Consider the following 23,916-nt stretch of genomic DNA (forward strand, 5'->3'; position numbering starts at 1 on the left):
CCCGGTGCGCCGACCCTACGGGAGTAGTATAAGGCAGGGGAGATGATGATGAGTTGTTGCAAAAAATACAGTTCTTACTTTCATCTTGATCTGTCGGTCTTTGACTCGGAGCTCCAAACACATTGTAAATAGTTAAAGTTAACTGAAATCAAATAAAAAATAAACACTTAGTACCATTACGAAAAATACTAGATAAAGATCTTACGACCAAAATCAATATTACATCTCAAGTTTTTGTCATTCGTTTTCACCCGCGAGGAGTTGAAAAATATATAACCTACTAGCTTTCGTCTGCGACTACGTCCGCGTGGAATTAAAAAAACAATAATAGCCTATGTGTTCTTCCAGACTATCATCTACAACACCAAATTTCATCGAAATCCGACAAGTTTAGGCTACAAACTCTAACAAACATCCATCTAAACTTTCGCATTTATAATATTAGTTTAAAGTTAGTCATAGATAAATTACTTTTCTAACGGTGAAAGAATTTTTAAAATCGGCCCACTAGTTTCTGAGTAATTTCAATACATACAAAAATACAAAAATAAATATCTTTCCTCTTTATAATATTAGTATAGATAAAACCTATCGTTTAAACGACGAATGGTTTTAAATAAATAAATAAATAAATAAATAAATAGAATTTTTATTGCCACAAAAAAAACTACATAAACATTTAATACAAAAAACCTTAGAGCTAATATAAAAAAAGAGAGAGAAATGTGGCAAAAGGTGGCAAGCTCAGCTAATGCAGGGACGGCGCAAGCCGTTACTGCGCTGGTTTTCAGCTGGCCCCTTTACACATGAGTAGTTTTTGTATCTTTTCATTCAAAGTAGAAAAAATTACTTACAATAAGTAAAATTGTTGCTAATTTAAAATTCAACATTTTATATGTACACCGACGTATGTAGACTTTAACTGACTAATAATCATTTACATAAAAAAAATCATGTTATATTTGACATAAAACTGACTATAAAATCATGTTAATGAATTTTTAATATTCCTTTGAATTATAAAACAAACAATTCGGAAGAAATTTGCTATTTTCTTTGTAAATAAAATTATCACACTCACGAAAAACTTATTCGATTTTTATTATCGACATTAGACTCGACTACATTCAGAGCCCCAATATTCAACAGTGGTAGAGCACGTTTCACACAGACAGGCGTGAAGAGGAAGCAATTCCGCGTACAGTCTGATGAGTGTGGAGCCGGCCTAACCTTAGTCCCTTTCCCTTTCCCTTTCCACCCTTTTCTTAAAAGGAAAGGATGGGAAGGACGAATGGATTTGAAGGTGGAGACGCATAGGAAGGGTAAATGTCCTCTTTATGTGCGTCTCCTTCGTCAATGAAGGGTAGGCAGCGCTGCAATTGCGGATGTTTATGTGCAGCGGTCGCTTTCTATTTCGGTGGATTCAGGCCGCTTGCCGTTTGCCACCTTTTATTACAAAAAAAAATGTATTAAAAAGGCAATAATTGTATTTTTGTATGTAACGATGTAATTCAAAATTTTCTTTCACCATTAGAAAGCTTAATTATGTCCATCTATCCTATCTTACTTCATACTTCATACTAATACTATAAATGCGAAAGTTTAGATGGATGGATGTTTGTTAGTATATGTCGCCTAAACTACTGAACGGATTTCGATGAAATTTGGTATAGATGTAGAGGATAGTCTGGAAGAACATAGTCTAGTCACTGTTGTTTTGTTTAATTCCACGCGGACGAAACTCAGTAATAAAATAAAGATTTTAGAAAATGATTTCGTCTGTGTCCTCCAAGGGCGGATCCAGGGGGGGAGGTTAGGGGGGTCTTTACCCCCCTGAGCTAGTTAGTCAAGAGCTTGACAAAATATATTTACATATTTTTTCAAGCTCTTGACTTGACCACCACTATGTGAGCCCCCTGGCGCCAAAGCTGGATCCAGCTTAGTGTCCTCTTCTATATTAATATTGTAAAGCGAAAGATTTGTATTTTTGCACGTATTCGATCTACGTAAAAACTACTGGGACGATTTGTGAGCGACATCATACTAATATTATAAATGTGAAAGTTTGGATGGATGGACGGATGGAAAGTGTTTGTTTGTTAAAGTTTGTAGCCTAAACGGCTGAACGGATCTGGATGAAATTTGGCATAGATGTAGAGGGTAGCCTGGAAGAACACATAGGCTACTTTCTTTTGTTTTTATGAATATCACGCGGACGGAGTCGCAGGCGAAAGCTAGTAGGCTATATTTTTTGATTTCACGACATATACTTATACGTTTTTTTATATTAGTGTATATCATCTTTTGCTTTTTTAAATTTATAGTTAGGCAGTGATGAAAAGGCTGGGTCGGCATCATAGTCTGCGCAAGGGTTCATAGAACCATCATGCTTGTGAAGAACACTGAGATTTTTAGTCGAAGTTATTTTGAATTAATCCGCTCTTACCCGGGGTAAATAGTAAATTTTCCCCGCAAATATTCAAAGGAATTTTATTCACATAAATATTTTTTTGTCTGTCTGTCCGCAAGCCGCGTTTACCCCGGGTAATCTCCGAAACAACTGGGCCGATTTTGACCGGACTTTCACGGGAAGGTAACTGACATAGACGGCCATATTATTGGCTAATTTTTATCTTAGTATTGCGCGGTCGAAGTCGCGGGCAACAGCTAGTTAGTAATACAAAACTAATTTAGAAATATGTTATTGTGTGTGCCAAATCCTTGCTTACGATAATGTACGTAGGAGCCATCGTACGATTATTTTCTCTTATCTATTTTAAATTCTAGTAGTTAATATAAATAAAAATTGTTATATTTCTTATTATTTTATTCAAAAATCAATCAGTCGTGTTGATTACAATTTAATTCTTTCCTTTGGCAATTTCTTCGATCGCTTTTTCAATCTTTTTGGCCAATCCTGAAAGAAGAAAAAATTTCATTAAGTACTTTCGGAGCGTTTTAACTTCGCATAGTTTTTTTTAAATATTTTATAATAGTTTAGTAGTTTTTGAGCTTATTTGTTAAAACCATCCATAAACTAGACTAGGTTAATAGAGGGGACAGCAATAAAATCGAATTGTTTAGTGCCCGCTTTAACATCTTCGCACTGCAGGGCACGCCCGGTGTAATACCACGACCACACAGAAGACAGGCGTGAAATGAAAGCAATACCGTGTTTCGCCTGATGAGTGTGGTGCCGGAGGCCTTTTAAGTCCCTTTCTCTTTAGCACCCTTTTCTTATGCGAGGGTGGGAAGGGGAAATATCCTCTTTATGTGCGTCTTCTCCGTCGTATAAGGGTAGGCAACGCATCTGCAATTGCGGATGTCTATGGGCAGCGGTCGCTTCGCCATTTTGACGGATTCAGGTGGCCGCTTGCTCGTTTTCCACCTTATATTATAAAAAAAAGACAAGGAACCGGTCAGGTCAATTTGCCGAAATACCGACCGCTGCCCATAGACAACCGCAAAAGCAGATAAGTTTTGACGCTCTGAAAAAGGATTTATCCGTCCTATGCGCCTTCATCTCTGTCCAATCCACTAATCAATCCCATCTTTTCCTTATAAGAAAGGGTCGAGAGGAAAAGAGTGCCAAAATGAGTCCTCCAGTACGCACACTCATCAAATAAAACGCGGAATTCTATCCACTTCACGTCTGTTTTCTTTGTGTTCATGGTATTGCATAGGGCATATGCAACATATGTTGCTGATCAGCAAAATCTTGCAATTCAATTTTGAAGCAGATGTTTTCAACCGATTGTGCGGTGTTACAGTTTCAATTTGGATAACAATGCATAATTAATTTTGTGACGTCATTCTTAATCCAACATGGCGACCTATCCAAGATAGACCAGTTATTTTACAAATGGAACGGCTTTATTGGACAAATACAGTATAAATAATCATGGAAATTAAGATTTAACCTTTACAGTAATAAATAAGAGCAAATTGCACGCTTTGAAATTCGGGTAAGGCATGGCAACACCAGACATAACGACCGCGCCGGGTAAAAGTTGCCAAGTTAAAATGTCATTGACCGTCATAAGTGCGGCTTTGACCTTACCGGCGGTCTATATTATAGCAAAGTGAAGTGAAAGTATATCCATCCATCACCGAACGAGAGAAAGCAAGCCGCACCCTTATCTTTAACCACGTGGCGGAAAAATTACGACTTTTATACGCTAATCGATGTTTTCGAAATGCAAAATTAATCGATATATCGTTTTCGATGTTATCGATGGTTTATGTTGATTTTTGATAACATCTGTACTGTCAATGCGGTTAATTTTGATGCAAAAAAATTAACTGCATGCAATTCAGGAAGTAATGGAAATGTAATGTATATGATGTGTGAATTTGGCACAGAACAGTAAATAAAACCTGTTACAATTAATGTCACAACGGTGTTTTTAACTGGAGCAATTTGAAAAGAGTAAACTACACGATACAGTACAAATAATTCTTGATGATGAATGTCACTTATTATGGGTTATTCTTCTGACTTTTCCCGCAGTAGTTATAGATCTTCTAATATAGGTTTAATTAATCGATATAATAATATCTTTTCGTTAATGCTCAGCGAATATAAAATTAAAACGCCTGCCCAAATATATTAGCAATGAATTTTTTTCACTGAATTTGACAAATGTTAGATTATTGAAATGTATAAGGCTTTTAGTAAAGTCTATTTATGTTATGTAATTCTTGAGCAATCAGTGGAAAAAACAATGCCAATTACAATGGAACATTATAATCGAAAATAAAATCACGGCATTAATAAATTAAATTTTAATTACTGTAAGCACTTTCAAGCTGTCAAAGAGTATGAGGCAAGTGGCAACATTTACAACAATCATTTTTCGGCATGCCATGATCTGGCGTTTGTCTTGTCACTAGTTCTAAAGTTATAATATTACTTCCAAAATGTATTACGAAAAATTCTTATTCATAAAGTTCTTTTTAATATCCGTATTCTATACTCCTGTGTTCGCAGAATGGAACACAAGAGATTATATAATGAGGCAGCATTCTCTTACAAAACCTTACCAAGGTGAGTGACCTAAGAATCTAGACTGATCCTTAAGTCTTTTTGTATGAAGAATAAAGAGTAATTTTGTATAAGGAGAATACAATATATTGCTCAATTACAGGGAGCGGTATGTCGGTACCACATTGGGACTTCTTAGGTAGCACTATAGTTACTTCGAATTACGTCCGGTTAACTCCCGACATGCAATCAAAATCGGGCGCTATTTGGAACACATCGGTGAGTTATTTTACCGTTATCATTATCAGTTATAGCCATAAATCATTAATAAACAATCGTTTGAAATTCTTTAAACAAAGATAGAAGTCTTTGTTTTCATATATAAACTAATTTAATTATCTTAATTAAATGAAGCTTTTGAACTTGAAACAGAAATTAATATTATCTAAGAATTATTAAGAGAGGTAGAGGTAATCTATGTTAATAATATAATACTGGCCATTTTTTGTATAATTTATGCTTTTTCTTGTCATGATTTAAATTACTTTTATTTATATTTTATAATTTACATATTTACAGTTATTAAAATGAATTTGAAGGGACATAGTATATAAATTTACATGTAATAAAATCGCATTGAAATATAACTTTACTAGCTTCCGCCCGCGACTCTGTTCGCGTGATATTATAATAATAAAAACAAAAGATAGCCTATGTGTTCTTCCAGACTATCCTCTACATCTATGCCAAATTTCATCCAGATCCGTTCAGCCGTTTAGGCTACAAACTTTAACAAACATCCATGCATTCATCCATCCATCCAAACTTTCAATTTATAATATAAGTAAAATTATATTATAGTATTTTTTCATATTTGTAAAGTTATATTTTTATTGCAATTTTTATACTCTTATGATGTACTATACTTATTTGTTTATTTAATTGTTATTTACAAAACAAAGTAAAGAATCTAGTGATTTATGTATTTATGAAGGACAGACTATAAATAAACTGCCACAAAGTATTCTCAATAACAGACAAGAAGTAACTTCGTAGTTAATATTGCAACTAAACTACGTTTAAAAATAACCGAGTAGCAGGTTTTAAAGTTACTCTTAATATTTCTTGGGTGCTTTGTATAATTATACAAAGTAGTCTTGGGTAGTACACATACAATGTACTAAAAAGTTATGTTACTCGGCACTGTACTAAAAGTAATGTTACCAAACGACTTCTGTTATTCGGACATTTAGTACTTTTAGTACACTACATGATATCGGTGTTCGCCTTTTTGTCATATTGAAGCATCCACCTTCGATAATGAGAATCAAAAGTGGATAAAATTATTCATAACTAAATTTATTTTCGCTAATAACATATGTTTGACCCAAATTTGATGTGAAGTAATATATAACCCTCGTTATATTCTATTCATGTATTGTGTTTTCACAAATCTGAAGTACTAAAGGTACTAAAAGTGTGTACTAGTACGTTTTCCCAATTGTACTAGTACGGTGCGCACTTAATATAAAGATAAGGCCAAGACTAATACAAAGAAAGTATCTCCATAACATAGAAAAATAATAATATTATTAAATCAAGTATGATTCTTAAATTGATGCAGGAAAGTGGTATAACCTTGGCCAATGCAAATGACCTTGCCTGTCATTACTGCCCAATAGCCAAACTACCAAATATAGATGAATAAAAAATATGAAATCCATTTGTAAATGTCTAGTAAATGTCATTTATAATTTAATACTAGCTGTTGCCCCCGACTTCGCCCACATAAAATTACAGAATAAAACAAAAGTGTGATAGTGACGTGTAATGTTGTGAATTGTACAATGTCTTTCAATTTGTATGTATTTACATTTTTTTTTTATTTTGACAACATATTGTTTTTTTTTAAGAGTAAATGAGAGATATACATGTCAATACAAGTGTCATGTTTGTTAAACAGTGTTAAAGTTCTGCTTAAGGCAGACACATCATCATGCATACACATTCATACAACAAATCTGCTTATAGTTTGTTCTAAACTGATTGCAGATTTAAGAACAAAAACATAAGGCATACATGTCAGTAAATTGGGGTAGTAGCTGGCATACTTGTTACTGTCTACTGTCAAAGTTCGTTGTTCTATGCATAACTTTTAAATGACGTAAATATTGCTTACCTTTTATCTAACTATAGGTATATTGTGCAAGTATGTTTATCAGCCATTTACATACAAAGTATTTTGCGTCAATTAACAACAAAGACTTTATTTAATGTTTCGCAAAACAGCATATTTACATTTATTTTAGCTACATTCACTATGAGGAAACATAATGTGCTAATTTTAGTAACTCAGTATTTCATAACCAATTAATTTCCTCTAAAAATTACAAAATCCTTATATTTTAAATATTTTTAATTACTAATTTTCTGTTAAAAAAAATAACTTTGCACTGAATATAACATTCTTCAATCTACGTTATTTTTTACAGCCAAAACAATTGAATATGGACATTTCTTATCTTTTTTAAAGTGAACTCCAGTTTCACTCCATTGAAATTAATTCAACCTAACATTAATAAATCACTAGATGATCTTACTTGTTACTAATATTATAAGTACGAAAGTGTAGTTTTTTTTTTCTTTTTTATCTATTTTTACTGGGGGCTTTGTCGCGAAGCGACGATAACGCCCCATAAGCCTTGAACAAACAAAACTTAGTTAACTGACTGTTTTCTTAAACAGATGTCGGCCAACTTAAACACCATCTCGGCCTCGTCCGTAGACGGGTAAACAAAGATAGTGTTTAAGTGACCGACATTACATCCATTACAATTTTCATTATCGACATTACTTCAACCTAGTATTATATGTCTACTTTTGTTCCAGCCATGTCAAACACGAAACTGGGAACTGCAAGTACAGTTCAAAGTGCATGGACGAGGCAAGGATCTCTACGGGGATGGTTTTGCCCTCTGGTATGTCAGGGATCGTATGCAGACCGGCCCTGTGTTTGGCAGTAAGGATTATTTCCAAGGACTTGCGATCGTACTGGACACATATAGTAACCACAATGGAGCACATAATGTAAGTATCTTTATAATTTTTACCCAACAGAAATGGTAATTTATTTATGTAAATCTTACAAATATTATAAATGCGAAAGTTTAGATGGATGAATGGATGTTTGTTAGCGTTTGTAGCCTAAACGGCTGAACGGATCTCCATGAAATTTGGCACAGGTTTAGAGCATATTCTGGAAGAACACATAGGCTACATTTTATCCCCGGATAAGTTACGGTTCCCGTGGGATTCATTAATTTAGTTTTTTAATGTTTACTCGATCTTTCTGCAGCGGTTCAACATATCTTATTGAAATTTGGCACAGATGTAAAACAAAGTCTGGAGTATACATGGGATAAGCTTCATCCCCGAGGTGTCCGGTTCCCGAGGGATATGTAGCTTTTTGTTATTTATATAGTTCATATGTTTTCTAATACCACGCGGACGAAGTCGCGGGAAACGGCTCGTTAGTTATAAAAATTTTATTGTTGCCTTCTTGAACTAACTGTGGTCCTGTTCTACTTGTAGTGGTTACTAAATATAAATGTTAAAGCTTAATCAAACGTATGTAATGTACGCTACATTTTAGATTATTATAAACCAATGAGGGTTTATGGCAAGAGGGTTCTGTAGATAATTTAAAATTATTCAATTTATTTATTAAGAGGGTTTTTTCTTAATGTTGGTACTGATAAAGGTATGATTAGAATTAAAAAAAAAAATAAAGCCAGCCTATGTTACATTCGAATAAATTACCATTGTAATGGTGAGAGAATTTTTAAAATCAGCCCAGTAGTTTTTTAATTATTTCAATACACACTAAAATACAAATCTTTCCTCGGTCTAATAATATAGATGACAATTAGGAAAAAAAGGTTAAAAACATTGTCTGACAAAGCTAATGTATAGTTTGACTGTAAGATTTTTTTTTAATGTAATATCCATCTTCCAGCATCAACATCCATACATATCAGCAATGATCAACAATGGCAGTCTCCATTACGACCACGACCGCGATGGCACACACACGCAGCTCGCTGGATGCGAAGCTAAGTTCAGGAACTTTAACCACGATACACATATCTCTATAACATATAGAGATGATACTTTAATAGGTGAGTTTAAAAAAAATATTTCTGAGTTTTATTGAACAACTAGCTGTTCCCGTACCGCTTAATCCGCGTGGAATTATAAAAACTTTTTTATTTTTTACATGTGTCAAATTATCAATTGCAAATGTCAAAATGACATGACATGACAAACTTTGGCAACCTTGCTTTCTTGATGTTGGCAATAACTTATAGTCTCTTTCACACATTAGGGTTTTTTATCCAAAATATTTACCCCCTAAGTTTAATGGCGTGAAATGTGTAGCCTAAAGCGTGACGTAAGTGTAGGGCTTTTTATTAAAATTAGAATTTTTCAAAAATATGCTGTAATTGCTGACATCTTAGGCAACAAAGAAGTGAGTGTTTACGCTTTATTATAATAGTATAGAGCATAGATAGAGTATTTAACTAAAGTTCAATATTGTTTTACTTTCCAGTGAGCACGGACTTGGATGGAAAGAATGCATGGAAGGAATGTTTTAAAGTGGAAAACATTCTCTTACCTACGGGATACTATTTCGGTGCGTCTGCAACTACTGGAGATCTGAGCGACAATCATGATATCATATCTGTTAAGATGTATGAATTAGATCTTTTGGAATCGGTAAGAACATATTTTACTAGCTTTTAATTAAAAAAAACTTTGTAATAAGATTATGTTTGACTACTATACCAAATTTTGACAAGATCTCAGCCGTTCAGTAGATAGCTTCTAACAAACAGCCATCCATTTTGATTTCGCATTTATATTAAGACTAGCTGTTCCCATGTGACTTCATCTGCATGAAATTATAAATTTATTGTTTACATTTGTCTAATTATCAATTACAAATGTCAAAATGATATGATATTACAAAACTTTGCAACCTTGCTTCCTTGATGTCGGCAGCAACTTATGGTCTCTTTCAGTCACTAGTATTTTTATCCAATTTATATAACAATTACGTTTGATAGCGTGAAAATATATAGACTAAAGCATGAAATAAGTGTAGGGCTTTTTATTAAAAAAAGAATGATTTAAAAATATGCTGTAATTGCTGATATTTTGGGCAGCAAAGCAGTGTGTGTTTACGCTTTATTTTAATAGTGTTTTGCCTGTTTTTTTTTAAAGTAATTACTCTAAATAAGACTAATAATACTAGTTATTTTATTTTTAAAATATTTTTACAGCAAAACAAAGATGAAGATAGGTCGAAAATAATTCCATCTGCCGCATCTTTCGAAGCTCCGAGAGATAGAGTGGACGACACAAAGCCCGCCATGTCTGGTGTCAAATCTTTCTTATACATGATGTTTGTAGCCATAATTATTATGGTCGTATTGGTATTAGGAATTATGTGGTACCAAAAAAGACAGGAACAATCCAGAAAAAGGCTCTATTGATGCCTTGCGCTTGTCGAATTCGTTCTGAAACAGACCATAGACAAAATCCCGGTTTATTTTTCACGTTTCCGAACGCATTGTAATGTAATACAAATTTATTAAATGGCAACATTCAGCATAATAGTTTATGGTTCTTGTCGAGTCCTATTTTTTGACTGATATTTAATAAATAATAACTTTTTTTAATTTGTAATATGCTTCTAAACCAAAGTATTTATAAATATTTACTATGAACAAAATTGTCTATTGTCTACGCCTTTCTTTAATTCTCAATCTCATTTTGTTTAGAATGCAGTTATTAAAAATACATAAGTATAGGTACTATCAGGGAATCTGTCGGTGTTCCACCTTATGGGCTAAAAATAACTAAGAGGATACAGCTTTTAGATGTGTTTGTACAAACTCATGTACCACTAACAGACATTTCTCGTTTGCGCAACTCACTGTCGTCTAATTGGTTTGTAAAAGGCCAGGTTTTCTGGTATGAAAAACAAGGAAGTGTTTCTGTAAGCGGAACACTCCGACGGACTCTGATTGTACAGACTAAGTCAAAATAAACGTTTAAAAACTATAGTTTCCATTATAAGTATTGTTATTAATGTTATTTACAAAGTATTTTGGTGTCATAGTATGATATTCCCATTATTTATGTTAATTTAGGTATAAAATCTTCAATTTTGCCAAGGGCTCTCTGTTCCATTCTATATACATTTCTACATACTCTGTGCTTTTAATGATATTATTTAATGTAACAAAATCTCTTGGCTTATATAATTGTAGTTTAAAAATTAATTTCAGTTACATCACAATTTATAAATTTCATAATCATAATTGTAATTCGATAAATTATTTACGTCATATAAATACGAATATCACAATATACTTTTGTATAAGGAATATCTAAATTGCGAGGAAAATAAAGACAGATTTTTAAAAGGTTACTTTGCATTTTTGTGGTTAAAAATATCTTTAAAAAATTTTGGTACCTAAATAGTCTAAGGAAATTAGATGAGTGTTTGTCCAATATTATCAATAAATATGTAAAAATCAGCAATAAATTGTACATTTCATAAGACAATCGTCTCGCATATTAAGATAAGAATTTCTCTATTCTCCGAAAATTTTAGAATGCATAGAAATGTTTTCTTTCTGTAATTTAGTTTTGCCAACATGTGGTTTGTGTACGAGTGTTGTACGTATATGTGAGTTTTTAATAAAGTGATTTTTATCTTTACCAAACTGATTTTTCTTTTATTTAACAAAAACCCTAAACGTTTGTTTAATTAAATCGATGTTCATAGAACATGAATTCCTTACGAAATAAACTACCAATAGAAAAGTTTACTTCGTCTATACAATATTTTTCATTTTACACATGGAAACACTGAAGTAACTGTCAAATTTATTGACCGGTTATTTCGTAAAGTGGTAAACAAACAATTTAAAAATTGAGAAAATGTCGAAAATGACTAATGTAAACTCTAGCTTGGCTTACGAAATACTACTATATTTAAATTCATTTTATCTAGGAATGTTTTTCGTTTGTGAAGTAGCCATGGGTATATTAAAAGCTATTAATGTGTCTTACCCAGAAAACGCTCTTTTCACCGAAGCCGGAATATTTTGTGCCCTTTGTTTAGTCGAAGTAATTCGTATATTTTTGGGCCGGAGAGGAAACTTGGCTAGTAAAAGTAAGTATACAATTTCTCTAAACTTAAGGTATGTAATACATAAATCTATACTAATATTATAAAGAGGAAAGATTTTTTTTATATGTATTAAAATTACTCAAAAACTATGAGACCGACTTTAAAAATTGTTTCTTCGTTAGAAAAGTAATTTATCTGTGAGTAACATACGCTGTCTTTTATTATTTTTTAATTTCAAGGGGACGAAGTCCCGAGCAACAGTTATAATAAAATGTTTTGACTCCATAGGATCTTTATAGTATTGATTTGAACAGAACAAAATTTTGAAATCATTTAATTTACAATTATTTAAATCTGTGTTAAATTCTCTTTGGTACCATAAAAAATATAAGTAGGTTCCTACAATTTTTTATTTTACTCTTTTACAGAAGTTCCAGTATTCTTCTCCGTAGTGCTTACAATACCATCTGCGGTTGGTGTATGTTATTTCCTTATATACCAGACTTATATACTCAGGCTGGAGTACATATGGTGTGCTGTGATGCTCATGTTTCATGCATTGGAACTTGTATTTGCAATTCTATTTGTCTTAACTGTATGTAAAAGTCATCAATATGAATAGTAGTTACGGGTAACTGCTAAAGTTAATAATATGCTGAACAGCTCACGGTTAACATGTCGAGATTAATCTCTAAGCAGCTTGAGGCTAGCAACCTCACATTATTACAGTAAATAACTGTTAGCTGTTTAATTGAGTCACTACTCAGTACTTAAAACTATTTGATCTGGAATTTTGAACTGATTCTTGTATTTACTCATCTAAATAGTGTTATAAACCGGCCAGTAAGCCAAAAATATATTAAATGCCAAATATATTGACTGATCTGCACATTCTACTTCTTACATTCCACTTTTATTACTTATTAGCTTGTAATTATTGTACTTTCTAAGAATGTTATAAATATAAGTGTATTTTTGGCTCTAACTATGGTTAATGAATGTTTATATAGCTACCAATTTTTTATACCTCTAATATACTTGATAATTGTATTTAAAATTTATTTGTTGAGATATTAAGCCTAAATCTCAATTATTAATGAATCTGTTATGCTTATTACTGTGATTAATATATTAAATATTTGTACAGTTAGGATCAGATATCCTTTTTTTTTTTTTTAACCTGGGGAAATGCCTAACGCATACCACCCTTGCAGGAACAAGGGTGGTTATATCGGATTTACGCCGACTAAAACCCCACGGTGGCCTCCAACTGCCATAATGACCCGCGGGATCTCCAAATGCAACACTACCGCCGCCCCTAATGACGTTTTGCAATTAATAGTTGCTCTCCTACCATAGCTTTCAGCCACTTCTCGGGGTTGCACTATGGAAAAATCAGGGCCCTAAACCTGACAGTTAGGATCAGATATACTAACTGTGTTCTACTTTAGAAGCTAGTCACATGAATATTGTGTATGTACTGAAATGGTGCAGAACAAAAACTGGATGCTGCTAATAAATATGTCTATGAATAAAGGTTGGTCAATGGTATAACTGATTTATATTATTATCCCTTCATATATACAAATCACTGCTAATTGTTTTTTTGCAAGAGGTGGAGTTTTGTTTTCATCTCTAAGTGGAACTTTAAAATGCAAGATTTTTGGGTAATACTGTCTTGTTCATAATCAATTCCATTGGCAATGTATACAAACATGAAACTCTGAATGTTGTTATGTTAAATGCAGTAATTACATGCATAATTCGTAATATATTACCTTGACTATTAAATTGTAGTTTATTTTCCTTTTTAAATATTGATATTTAAGTTAAATATAATGAAAAAATCAGCATCGGCAATCAATAGTGATTCATGTTGTCATATATTTAACAGTAGTCTTGGTTCTTGACTAGCAACAACATCCAGGAAGGGGTCATGACTCGCCCCTGAGCTGGTTGGTTGAGGGCTTGACAAAATATGTAAATATATTTTGTCAAGAGCTCAACCAACCAACTAATTATGTGACCTCCCCCCCCTCCTGGCGCCAAAACTGGATCCACCCTTGTTGAATAGTTCAGGAGCCAAAAGGATTAATACAAATGAATTTAATACACATTTATTTCTAGAAAAATCTATACTAAAACACAAAACTTAACACTTTAAAGCATTTCCAGCAGATCAATTATTCAGTTGGTGGTACAATATGATCTGGGAGTTTTTGACATTCAACCTTTGTGACTTTAAGAGCACAGCCTTCCGGTAGGTTTCTCTCTATGTATTCTAAGTAAGTGTCGCATGTGGAACCAGTAAGTCGTTGTAAATGGATAAATCTGAAGTAAGTTCTGATCTCGTATTGTACTTTGTGCTTTTTATAAATGTGAACACATCTTAATAGGGTATGTCTTTCTTTTTCAGCTTTCCTCAGCGCCCAACTGAAAAATAAGGGTTTTTTTAGGTTTTTCTAAAAAGTGGACAGTATTAACTTTGCTTTGTTGTATATTTGATTTGAATATTTCATGTAAGGAATTGTTTTTGGGTTTATCTGTTGAAAACTTATCTTTAGATCTTGATTCTTTGTATTACTAAGAAATTTTAGAATTCTAGCAATCAAGTTTATGTTCATACATATAACAAAAGTTTTATTATGAAACAAACAATTATAATTACATTAAACCAAAGCTGAAATGCTATGTATTAAGTGAAATACTTACTTCTTAGTCACTTCAATGCCTAAATGAGATGCAGCCGCGATACAAAACCATGAATAACTCAGCAATACGGCTGGGTCAATACCTTTCATTTCCAGTTCCACTCTTTTATATAATTTGTCTAGTTCCACTGGAGGAGCATTTACTGCGATGTTTGTTATAGGTGTTATTGTACTGGAAAGCGGACGAATAGCATTCTGAATGTTGTGATTGATGAGAAAACTGCTTCGTATGGCTGGTGCGGTTCTCCAAAGATTCTGTGAAAGCAAAACAAATGGTTCTTGAAACATAGTTGGTGTCCAAAAATAGTAAGGTTATAAATAATGTAACAAACCTTAACAATATTCATTTTGATGGTAATTTACACTGTATTTGTTTAGTTTTAATATTGAAAATAGAAATACCCTATAAAGAATTCGTAACCGTGAAATTAAATAGGGTTACGAATTAGTATTTTGTAACCAAAATATGTCACTGTCAAGTTGTCGATTGTCAAGTGAATGTTTTTTTTTTAATACTTTATGTCCTATTTACAAGTTATTTAAGCCAAATTGAACCAAGTGAACAAAAACTAAGTTCAATACATAGTCTGGGTCTAGGGTCAAGAATTATAGTTTTAGTTTTGTTAATAATGAGAGTTTTTAAACTCAAGAGTCATTTAGAAAATGAGGAAATGCCCAATTTCTTAAAGCAACTTTCTATAAACTAGCAATATTTGTCATTGTCTATTTTACTCTTGTACTCTTTGTTGTCTATGTAAAGTATTAAGTAAAATATGCTAATATTTTAATTTTTTTTAAACAAACCGGTTCTGTATTTTTCCATTATAGTTTATAACCTAGTCATAGTTTTTAGCACTATAATATTTGGTAGTACTGTGGTGAGCTGAATTCCAAAAATGGATGTTAAGTCTTTTCTTTTTTCTTGGTGTGCGAAAAGAAGCCTAACGCCAGCATTCGATATTCGTGCTACCGGTGAGTATTATTTGATTGTAAATATGTAATTAAAAGTGTGTCTAGTATATACTGTTATTCAAGTTTACATATAAAAGCTAAATGAAATACATAAAAAGTCTCAAGTAAATAATATCGATTTTTGTCATCCACGTGAACTTTGAAGGTCAATTAGTCTAGATTCTAAATAGGTTCTAATTTGCAGTATCATAAATTAGCTAAAAACGTAGTCAACATATTGCTTTAAATGTTTAGGACCGAAACATCGTCAGCGGTTTTTGTGCGAGGTTCGCGTAGATGGCTACACTTACGTCGGTGCAGGGAATTCCGTCACTAAAAAAGAAGCTCAGAAGAATGCTTCTAGAGATTTCATCAATTACTTAGTAAGATCCGGAGAGGTCAATGCGACAGAGGTACCTGAAGATGTTAGTGTTAAAAATGAAACCTCGGAAGCTACTGGGAACAGTGGCATTGTCGGTAACATCGAACCAGATCAGTCACAGACCCAGAGGCCTGTTTTCCAGGTAATAAACATGAAAGTGATTTTTTAACATGGTTATAAAGTTAAGTATTGTTTATTAAAGGTAACTACTCCACCCTTAGTACCAATAACCTAATGGTTAAGGGTATAGATTAAAAATCATAAGATTGATAGTTTAAATCTTGCAATTCAAATGTAAATATCCATAAACAAGCTTCTAGCTTAGTAGGAATGTTACAAAAAATATTACTAAATTAACAAATATTTTTTCAGGAAGGAATGGATCCACAAAGCATGGGTCCAGCGTATCATGCGATTGGTGGACAAAGTCATACATTCACATATATGGACCGTCTTCAACAACAGAAGAATGTAGAGGAAGCTGAGGATTTGGATGTTAATGCGAGTCTCCATGGCAACTGGACCATGGAGAATGCTAAATCGAAACTACATCAGTTTATGCAGATGAATAAAGTTAATGCAGATTATATATATAAAGCTGTAGGACCTGATCATACTAGGTTTGTGGATTATTTAATATATTTCAGTCATATTTACTCGTTTAGGATATTGAATATGAGATAATCTGAATATAACGGATTGTTAGATACTAAGTAGGGTTGGCTACAAGTGGTTGATGGAAGCTCAAAAGCTTATAAAACCTTGTGACGACCCTATATGAGGGTGATAAGACCAAGATGATGATTGGAATTTGATATTCTTGATTTATGGTTATCTCAAGAATAAATTAATAATAGGTAACTTGCAAACCATGATATAGCCTCTTTTGATTAACTTACAATGCTGATATTAAAAAAAAAAATTTTAAAAAGTTTTTTAAACCAATGGGAAGGAACGCGCCAATAGCCTAATGGTTAGGGGTATGGTATACCGATCTTGTGGTCGAGAGTTCGAATCCCGCCTTTCGACTATTGTCGTGAACCACATCCTAGCACAAGCCGAGAGCTTAGTTGAAATGGTTATAGGAAATATTAGTAAATTAATAAAAAACTACTTATATTTTTATAAAAAAAAATTAAATTCATAAAATTCATTTAAAAAACTGCCTCAGTTGCTAACAAATATACAAAGTAATTATGGTAACTAATTGGTGAGTAGCTTATTGTGTATTTGTACTTAATGTCAATATTTAGACCCTTTTTCCACTAGCACGACAAGTCGCGCGAATCACGCTACACGAGATTGCTATTTTTATTATACAAATAGCATTGGCGTATGGCATGGTTGTGCGGCTAGTTGCTTACTGGAAAAAGTGTCTTAGCTTGTCACCGATTTTCTTGCCTTAGAAAGCCACTGGTTATTCATAATTATTGAAAAATCAATGGCTGAAAATTGTCATAGAAATACTGGATTTGTGGTCAATAAGTGCTGAGAATAATTTTAAAATTTGCATAGTAAATGCATTGCCAGCTATGGTTTATAGAGTGAATATCTCCCCTCTACCCTTGGTGTCTTTTAATGGGCAGCGCTGTGGCCCTCTTCTCATTCCCCCTAACATTTTTTGGGTCAGCAACTTGGGATCAGGTGTTCCTTTTTCTTTATTCTATATACTTATTTTAAAATTTTTGCCTCTTGAGGGGGATGCTTTCACTTGTCCCCCTACACTGGCAACACCTATAGGACTGGCCCTGGTAACATACAAATTGTATGTTATTAGCATTATCTATAATGTTTTAAACAGGAAAGATTTGTATTTTTGTATGGATTGAAATAAGTCAAAAACTGGGCCGATTTCAAATCAAGTTCTTTCACCAATTAATAGCTATATTATCACTGAGTAACATGACTATTTAATGTTTTTTTAATTACTATTTCTGCGTGAACGAAGATGCAAGCAACATCTTGTAAATGTTTATTTTGACAAAAGTGTTGGTTAAACATTACCAGCCTTACAAGTAACTGCAGTCTAAAGTTAAATTTAGGAATAAACTGTGTATATGCAAAATTTGTACTTATGTTTTGCTTATACTCAGTTTATTTCATAACTTTATACCGCGTTTATTTGTAAGGCTGTAGAAGCATATTTTGCAAAATCAGCAAATTAAGCTTCTGAATGTTGATTAATCAGTTTAGAGAGATCAAAATGTATTTAAATATGTTAAATGTAATATGGATTATAAAACAAAATCAAATATATATTTTGATTTTGTTTTAGATGCAGTTTTTAATAAGATCTCTCTAAATTGACGCGATTGGCCACAAATCCGGTAAATTCTTTGCACCACACAACTTGAGTAAGTATAGTCTTGCTTGCTATTAAGTTAGCTAAAAAACTTATTTCTAAGTTAATTTTCGGGGTGCTTGTTGGGCATGAAACTATTTTACTAACAATATAAACATTGGTCATGTTTCAATTTCATACAACTAATATTACTTTCTTATATAATTAGCTTTTCATGTTGCTATGTTATGTAATTAATGGAAAATACGCTTCTACTGCTGAAATTCCTTTTTAAAATTTCTAAAAAACTATGTATTTGCAAAGATAATTTTTCAACTACTATTGTTCAGCGGTAATATTACATGAGATTCTATTGTGTTGTACAATTATAATACAGGACCTTCTGTTGTGTTGTACAGTAATATTACAGCACGTTCTGTTATGTTGTGCAGTAATATTGCAGGATCTTTTGTGTTGTGCGGTAATATTACAGTAATATTGCAGGAGTTTTTGTTGTGAGATGACGATATACGTGCGAGACTTGGGTCGTAATGTGACTGGTCGTGAGACTGCATCTAACAAACAGACAGCGAGCAAATCATGCGCCCTGTCTATAGTACGACAGTTGTATCACCTCGGTGTTATTGAGCCGTTCAGTGGCACGCTGAAGAAAGACAGGTAAGTCATATTGAAGAATATTATAATAAAGCATAAACACACACTTCTTTGTTGCCTAAGATGTCAGCAATTACAGCATATTTTTGAATAATTGTTTTTTAATAAAAAGGCCTACACTTACGTCACGCTTTAGGCTATATACTTTCACGCCATTAAACTTAGGGGTTAAATATTTTGGATAAAAACCCTAATGTGGGAAAGAGACCATAAGTTGCTGCCAACATCAAGGAAGCAAGGTTGCCATGATTTATCATCATGTCATTTTGACATTTGCAATTGATAATTTGACACATGTAAACAATAAAATAAAGTTTTTATAATTACCTCCGGATGAAGCCGCATGGGAATAGCTAGTTGAAGAATATGTACAGATGAGGGACAGGCGCACAACTATGACTAAACTATCGCACAACTGTTGTGCGATTGCGACTCCGTCGCCGGGGAATTGCAAAAAACAAAAGTAAATAGCCTATGTGTTCTTCCAGACTATCCTCTACATCTATGCCAAATTTCATCGAAATCCGTTCAGCAGTATAGGCTACAAACTCTAACAAACATCCATTCATTCATGTAAACTTTGAAATTTATAATATCTATGTACTATTTCAGATCTAGTGAAGGTATAATGAAGCCTTACGCAGTGGCTATAAGTCCTGAATTAGAGCAAGAAATTGAAGAGACATTGCAAGGTAAAGCAAATACTGTGATATGGAACTTGTAAAGAATCGAAAAACGTTAGTACAGTTAAGGAATTTGTCGGTGTACCATTTTGAAAATTACAATCGTTTGAACGTTTTGTATGCATTGTACGCATGGTACTAATACTATATGTGTCTGTACTAAAAAGTTTGTTAATTGTACACGTCATTTTATTTTTCCTGGCGCAACTGCTGTGTAATCGATTATTTGTAAGTAGAGGGGTTTTAGTTGTAAGATACAAGGCTTTTAAATGTTACATTGTATAGTCGCGGAAATCAGCTGTTACACTTCAGGAAGAATTGCCTTGTTCATTGCAACAAGACTCTCCACTTCTTTCAATAAATAACTAGTTAGCAGTGATTGCAAATAATAATAATAAAAAAAGCCGTGTATCACAAATTAACTGTATTTCGTATAGACAACTGCGTTGTATTGATTTTGGTTTCCCCTCGTTTTCAAAAGTTCAAACGATATCTTTTAAGGTGGATCACCGACAGTTTTCCCAATTGTACACGCGATTGGAACCCAGGATTTGAACCCAGAAGTCAAAGGCTTTATTATAAAGAGGAATGATTTGTATTTTTGTATGTATTGAAATGAGTCAAAAACTACTGGCCTGATTTCAAAAACTCTTATACAATTAAAAAGCTATGTTATCACTTATTAACATAGGCTATATTTTTTTAATTTCACGCGAAGTACAAACAGTTGGTATATAACGCCAACATTTATTTAATACTAGCTTTCGCCCGCGACTACTTCCTCGTGGAATTAAAAAAATGCCCCTTTATGTTCTTCCAGACTATTTTCTACATCTATACCAAATTTCATCAAAATCTGTTCAGCAGTTTAGGCTACAATTAACAAACATACATCTAAACTTTCGTATTTATAATAAAGTAGAACCTCGATAAGTTAAAGTCCAAGGAAATACAAAATATTTTAATTTATAGAGGTTTTAAGTTATCGAGGGTGGTGAGTGCAAAATACAACCTCTTTGGCTGACAAGCAGTATGTATACAGCCAAAGAGGTTGCATACTGGCCACCAAGGCAATAATCGTTTATAAAAGAATATAGATAGAAGAAGTCAAGAATGTGATCGATATAGTTTGGAGTTTTAAGTTTTTATAAATTTGTGTAAATAAGTTTTAAATAAAGATATGTTTGTTTTATAATAAGTGTTTTGTATTTTTGGCTGCCGCGCTGTCGGTAGCAAGTTAAACAAGGGTCTATATTGTAGAGGTTTTGAGCTCTGATGGGAAGGGAACATTATTTTTTGAAGTTATAGAGGTTTTTATGTTACCGAGGTTTGAGTTATCGAGTCTCTACTGTATTGTATGTGTATTTGTAGATTTAGGTATAGAGCCAGTGGATGTAGAAACAGCTACCAATGAGGGTACAGAAGAGGGGGATAAGGGTGGTGTGACACTGCTGCAGCTGGACCGGGCGCGCGCGATGCGGGAGGCGCGCCCCATGCCCGGTGGGGTTGTGTCCTGGTCTCCCCCGCAACAGAACTGGAATGCATGGACTGCTTGTAATATTGGTGAGTTTCTTTGAAAATCTACAACTTTTATATATGAAAAATGTCTAAATCTATACTAATATTATAATAAGGAAACATTTGTATTTTTAAATTCATATTTATACTAATAGTAGGTGTTCCCGTGCGGCTTCTTCCGCATGAAATGATGAAAATTTTATTTTATTGTTTACATTTGTCAAATTATCAATAGCAAATGTCAAAATTACACGACATGATAAACCTTGAAAATCTTGATTCCTTGATGTTGGCAGCAACTTATGGTCTCTTTCGCACATTAAGCTTTTCATTCAAATTATTTACCCCCTAAGTTAAATGGCGTGAAAATATATAGCCTAAAGCATGACGTAAGTGTACGGGTTTTTAATTAAAAAAATATTATTTAAAAATATGCTGTAATTGCTGACATCTTAGGCAACAAAGAAGTGTGTGTTTACGCTTTATTATAATAGTATAGATTATAAAAAGGAAAGATTTGTATTTTTTAATGTATTGAAATAACTCATAAACTACAGGACAGATTTAAAAAAAATCTATTCTATCACTGAGTAATATAGGCTATGTTATTACTATTTATTTTAACCACGCAGGCGAAGTCGCGAGCAAAAGCTAGTATGTATTAAAATAACTTAAAAAAGTACTAGGCTGATTTAAAATTCTTTAACCATTAAGAAGCTACGATATCATTGAGTAACATAGGCTATATTTGTTAATTATTTTTAATGTCACGGACGAAGTCGCGAGCAACAGCTAGTACTTAATATTAGAAATTTATTGTCACAAAATCTTTCTAGTCCTTTTTAAAATCAAGTTTAATTTTGTTACATTTCTTTAAAAGTAAATTATAAATATTGTTTGAAATTAGTTTATTATTATTTTAAAATGTCACCCATTAGGTTTTAACGGACTTCCAAAAGTAATTTGTGAATCTGTATGTTTGTATTGAAAGCTGGAATTAATATTGTTTACTGTACGTAATTTGTCATATTCCTTTCTTTATAATGTTTGGAATTTGTTTTTTTTCAGACGAGGGTCCCCTAGCGACGTCCAATTTGGATAGCATCAGCCGTGATTTGGAGAAGCATCATAGATATGTCTGTCAAAACAGTCAGCTTTATCAGGTAAACTACCTTTTTAAATGTTTTTTTTTTGAGTGCAGAATTAAAAAAAAAAGTAGCCTATTTCTTGCTTTAACTTCTGGGATAGGGTTAGTTGTTCTATCGAAAACAACGTGTTTGTACTTGCAGATAGACAAACAAACATTTGAATTAAAATTTGGTTTATCTATATTCGTATAATTAAGAGTAAAACTTTGTTTGATTGTAATGAATAGGCTTAAAAACTACTGGGCCGATTTTAAAATTCTTTCACCATTAGAAAGGTAATTTATCTGCGAATAACATAGGCTATATTTTCATTTCTTTGATATTATTTTTAAATTTAACAAACGGAGTCGCGGGCAAAAGCTAGTATTTTATACAGACATTAAGTGTGTAGTAAGATTTTATATAGGCTTACCATATTATTTTTTATTATTGGTATGACTATTTAAAAAACTTGAACTAAAAGGTTTATACCTTTCAAAAAAGGTAATATATTCGAGATAAAAAGACACATTGAAAGTTAAATCCTACACTTTGCAGTGGAATCCTAACTTAATATTTAAGTATTAAACCATTTTACACACTAGCTGTTGCTCGCGACTTTGTCTGTGTGAAATAAATAAAATATAGGCTATGTTACTCAGTGATAACGTAGCTTTTTAATGGTGAAAGTATTTTTTTAAATCGGCTGAGTCATTTTTGCGTTAGTAGTTTAATTCAATACATACAAAAATACAAAAATACAAATCTCTCCTCTTTATAATGTTATATTATATTATAAAATATATATTTATTCCAGGAGAGTCTCAAGGAGAGGGAACAGTTACCAGTATTTGGTATGAAGAATATAATAATGGAAGCCATCAATGAGAACCCCGTCACCATCATCAGGGGGAACACTGGCTGCGGGAAGACCACACAGGTTAGAATACTCACACTTATTATAATGGGATGAATAGATTTAAATAAATATTCTTCAACTAGCTTTTTTTTAACTTTTGCCCGCGACTCCGTCCGCGTGGAATTAATAAAAACAAAATTGAATAGCCTATGTGTTCTTCCAGATTATCCTCTACATCTATACCAAATACCATCAAAATTCGTTTGCAGTTTAGACTACAAACTTTAACAAACATACATCCATCCATCTAAACTTTCGCATTTATAATATTAGTTGGACTACACAGAAAGCAGGCGTCAAGTGAAAGCAATTCCACGTAAAGTCTGATGATTGTGGTGCCAGAACCCCAATTTTGGTCCCTTTCCCGTTCCATCCTTTACTTAAAAGGAAAGGATTTGGTGGTAAAGTAGATTTAACAGTGGAGGAGACGCATAGGAAGAGAAATGTCCTCTTAATGTGCGTCTCCTCCGTCAATTAAGGG

The 23,916-nt window shown here is 32.9% G+C and overlaps 4 protein-coding genes across 4 annotated transcripts in view; 3 read left to right on the forward strand and 1 right to left on the reverse strand.

Moving 5' to 3' along the window:
• The first annotated feature begins 4,849 nt into the window (after nucleotides 1-4,849).
• On the forward strand, nucleotides 4,850-11,782 carry LOC106105976 (vesicular integral-membrane protein VIP36). The gene is made up of 6 exons (XM_013286494.1): nucleotides 4,850-5,047; nucleotides 5,148-5,263; nucleotides 7,874-8,071; nucleotides 9,000-9,162; nucleotides 9,594-9,760; nucleotides 10,327-11,782. The coding sequence occupies exons 1-6, from the start codon at nucleotides 4,921-4,923 to the stop codon at nucleotides 10,537-10,539; spliced, it is 984 nt and encodes a 327-aa protein (XP_013141948.1). The 5' UTR covers nucleotides 4,850-4,920; the 3' UTR covers nucleotides 10,540-11,782.
• A 153-nt stretch (nucleotides 11,783-11,935) lies between these two features.
• Nucleotides 11,936-13,961, forward strand: LOC106105942 (transmembrane protein 80-like). The gene is made up of 2 exons (XM_013286436.1): nucleotides 11,936-12,230; nucleotides 12,617-13,961. The coding sequence occupies exons 1-2, from the start codon at nucleotides 11,996-11,998 to the stop codon at nucleotides 12,808-12,810; spliced, it is 429 nt and encodes a 142-aa protein (XP_013141890.1). The 5' UTR covers nucleotides 11,936-11,995; the 3' UTR covers nucleotides 12,811-13,961.
• Nucleotides 13,962-14,289: 328 nt separating this feature from the next.
• On the reverse strand, nucleotides 14,290-15,411 carry LOC106105940 (28S ribosomal protein S10, mitochondrial). Its single transcript, XM_013286432.1, has 3 exons — nucleotides 15,232-15,411; nucleotides 14,901-15,154; nucleotides 14,290-14,621 (listed from the first exon to the last, which is right to left on the reverse strand). The coding sequence occupies exons 1-3, from the start codon at nucleotides 15,244-15,246 to the stop codon at nucleotides 14,372-14,374; spliced, it is 519 nt and encodes a 172-aa protein (XP_013141886.1). The 5' UTR covers nucleotides 15,247-15,411; the 3' UTR covers nucleotides 14,290-14,371.
• Nucleotides 15,412-15,659: 248 nt separating this feature from the next.
• Nucleotides 15,660-23,916, forward strand: part of LOC106105941 (dosage compensation regulator) — a 20,633-nt gene continuing 12,376 nt past the window's right edge. The window contains 8 exon segments of the mRNA XM_013286433.1: nucleotides 15,660-15,871; nucleotides 16,106-16,374; nucleotides 16,605-16,852; nucleotides 19,018-19,191; nucleotides 19,801-19,880; nucleotides 21,243-21,434; nucleotides 22,458-22,552; nucleotides 23,334-23,538. Of these exon segments, the coding sequence (XP_013141887.1) occupies nucleotides 15,796-15,871; nucleotides 16,106-16,374; nucleotides 16,605-16,852; nucleotides 19,018-19,191; nucleotides 19,801-19,880; nucleotides 21,243-21,434; nucleotides 22,458-22,552; nucleotides 23,334-23,538 (1,339 nt within the window). The 5' untranslated portion in view covers nucleotides 15,660-15,795.

Source organism: Papilio polytes, unplaced genomic scaffold (assembly GCF_000836215.1).
Source record: "Papilio polytes unplaced genomic scaffold, Ppol_1.0 DF822622.1, whole genome shotgun sequence".
Taxonomy (NCBI): Eukaryota; Metazoa; Arthropoda; class Insecta; order Lepidoptera; family Papilionidae; genus Papilio; species Papilio polytes.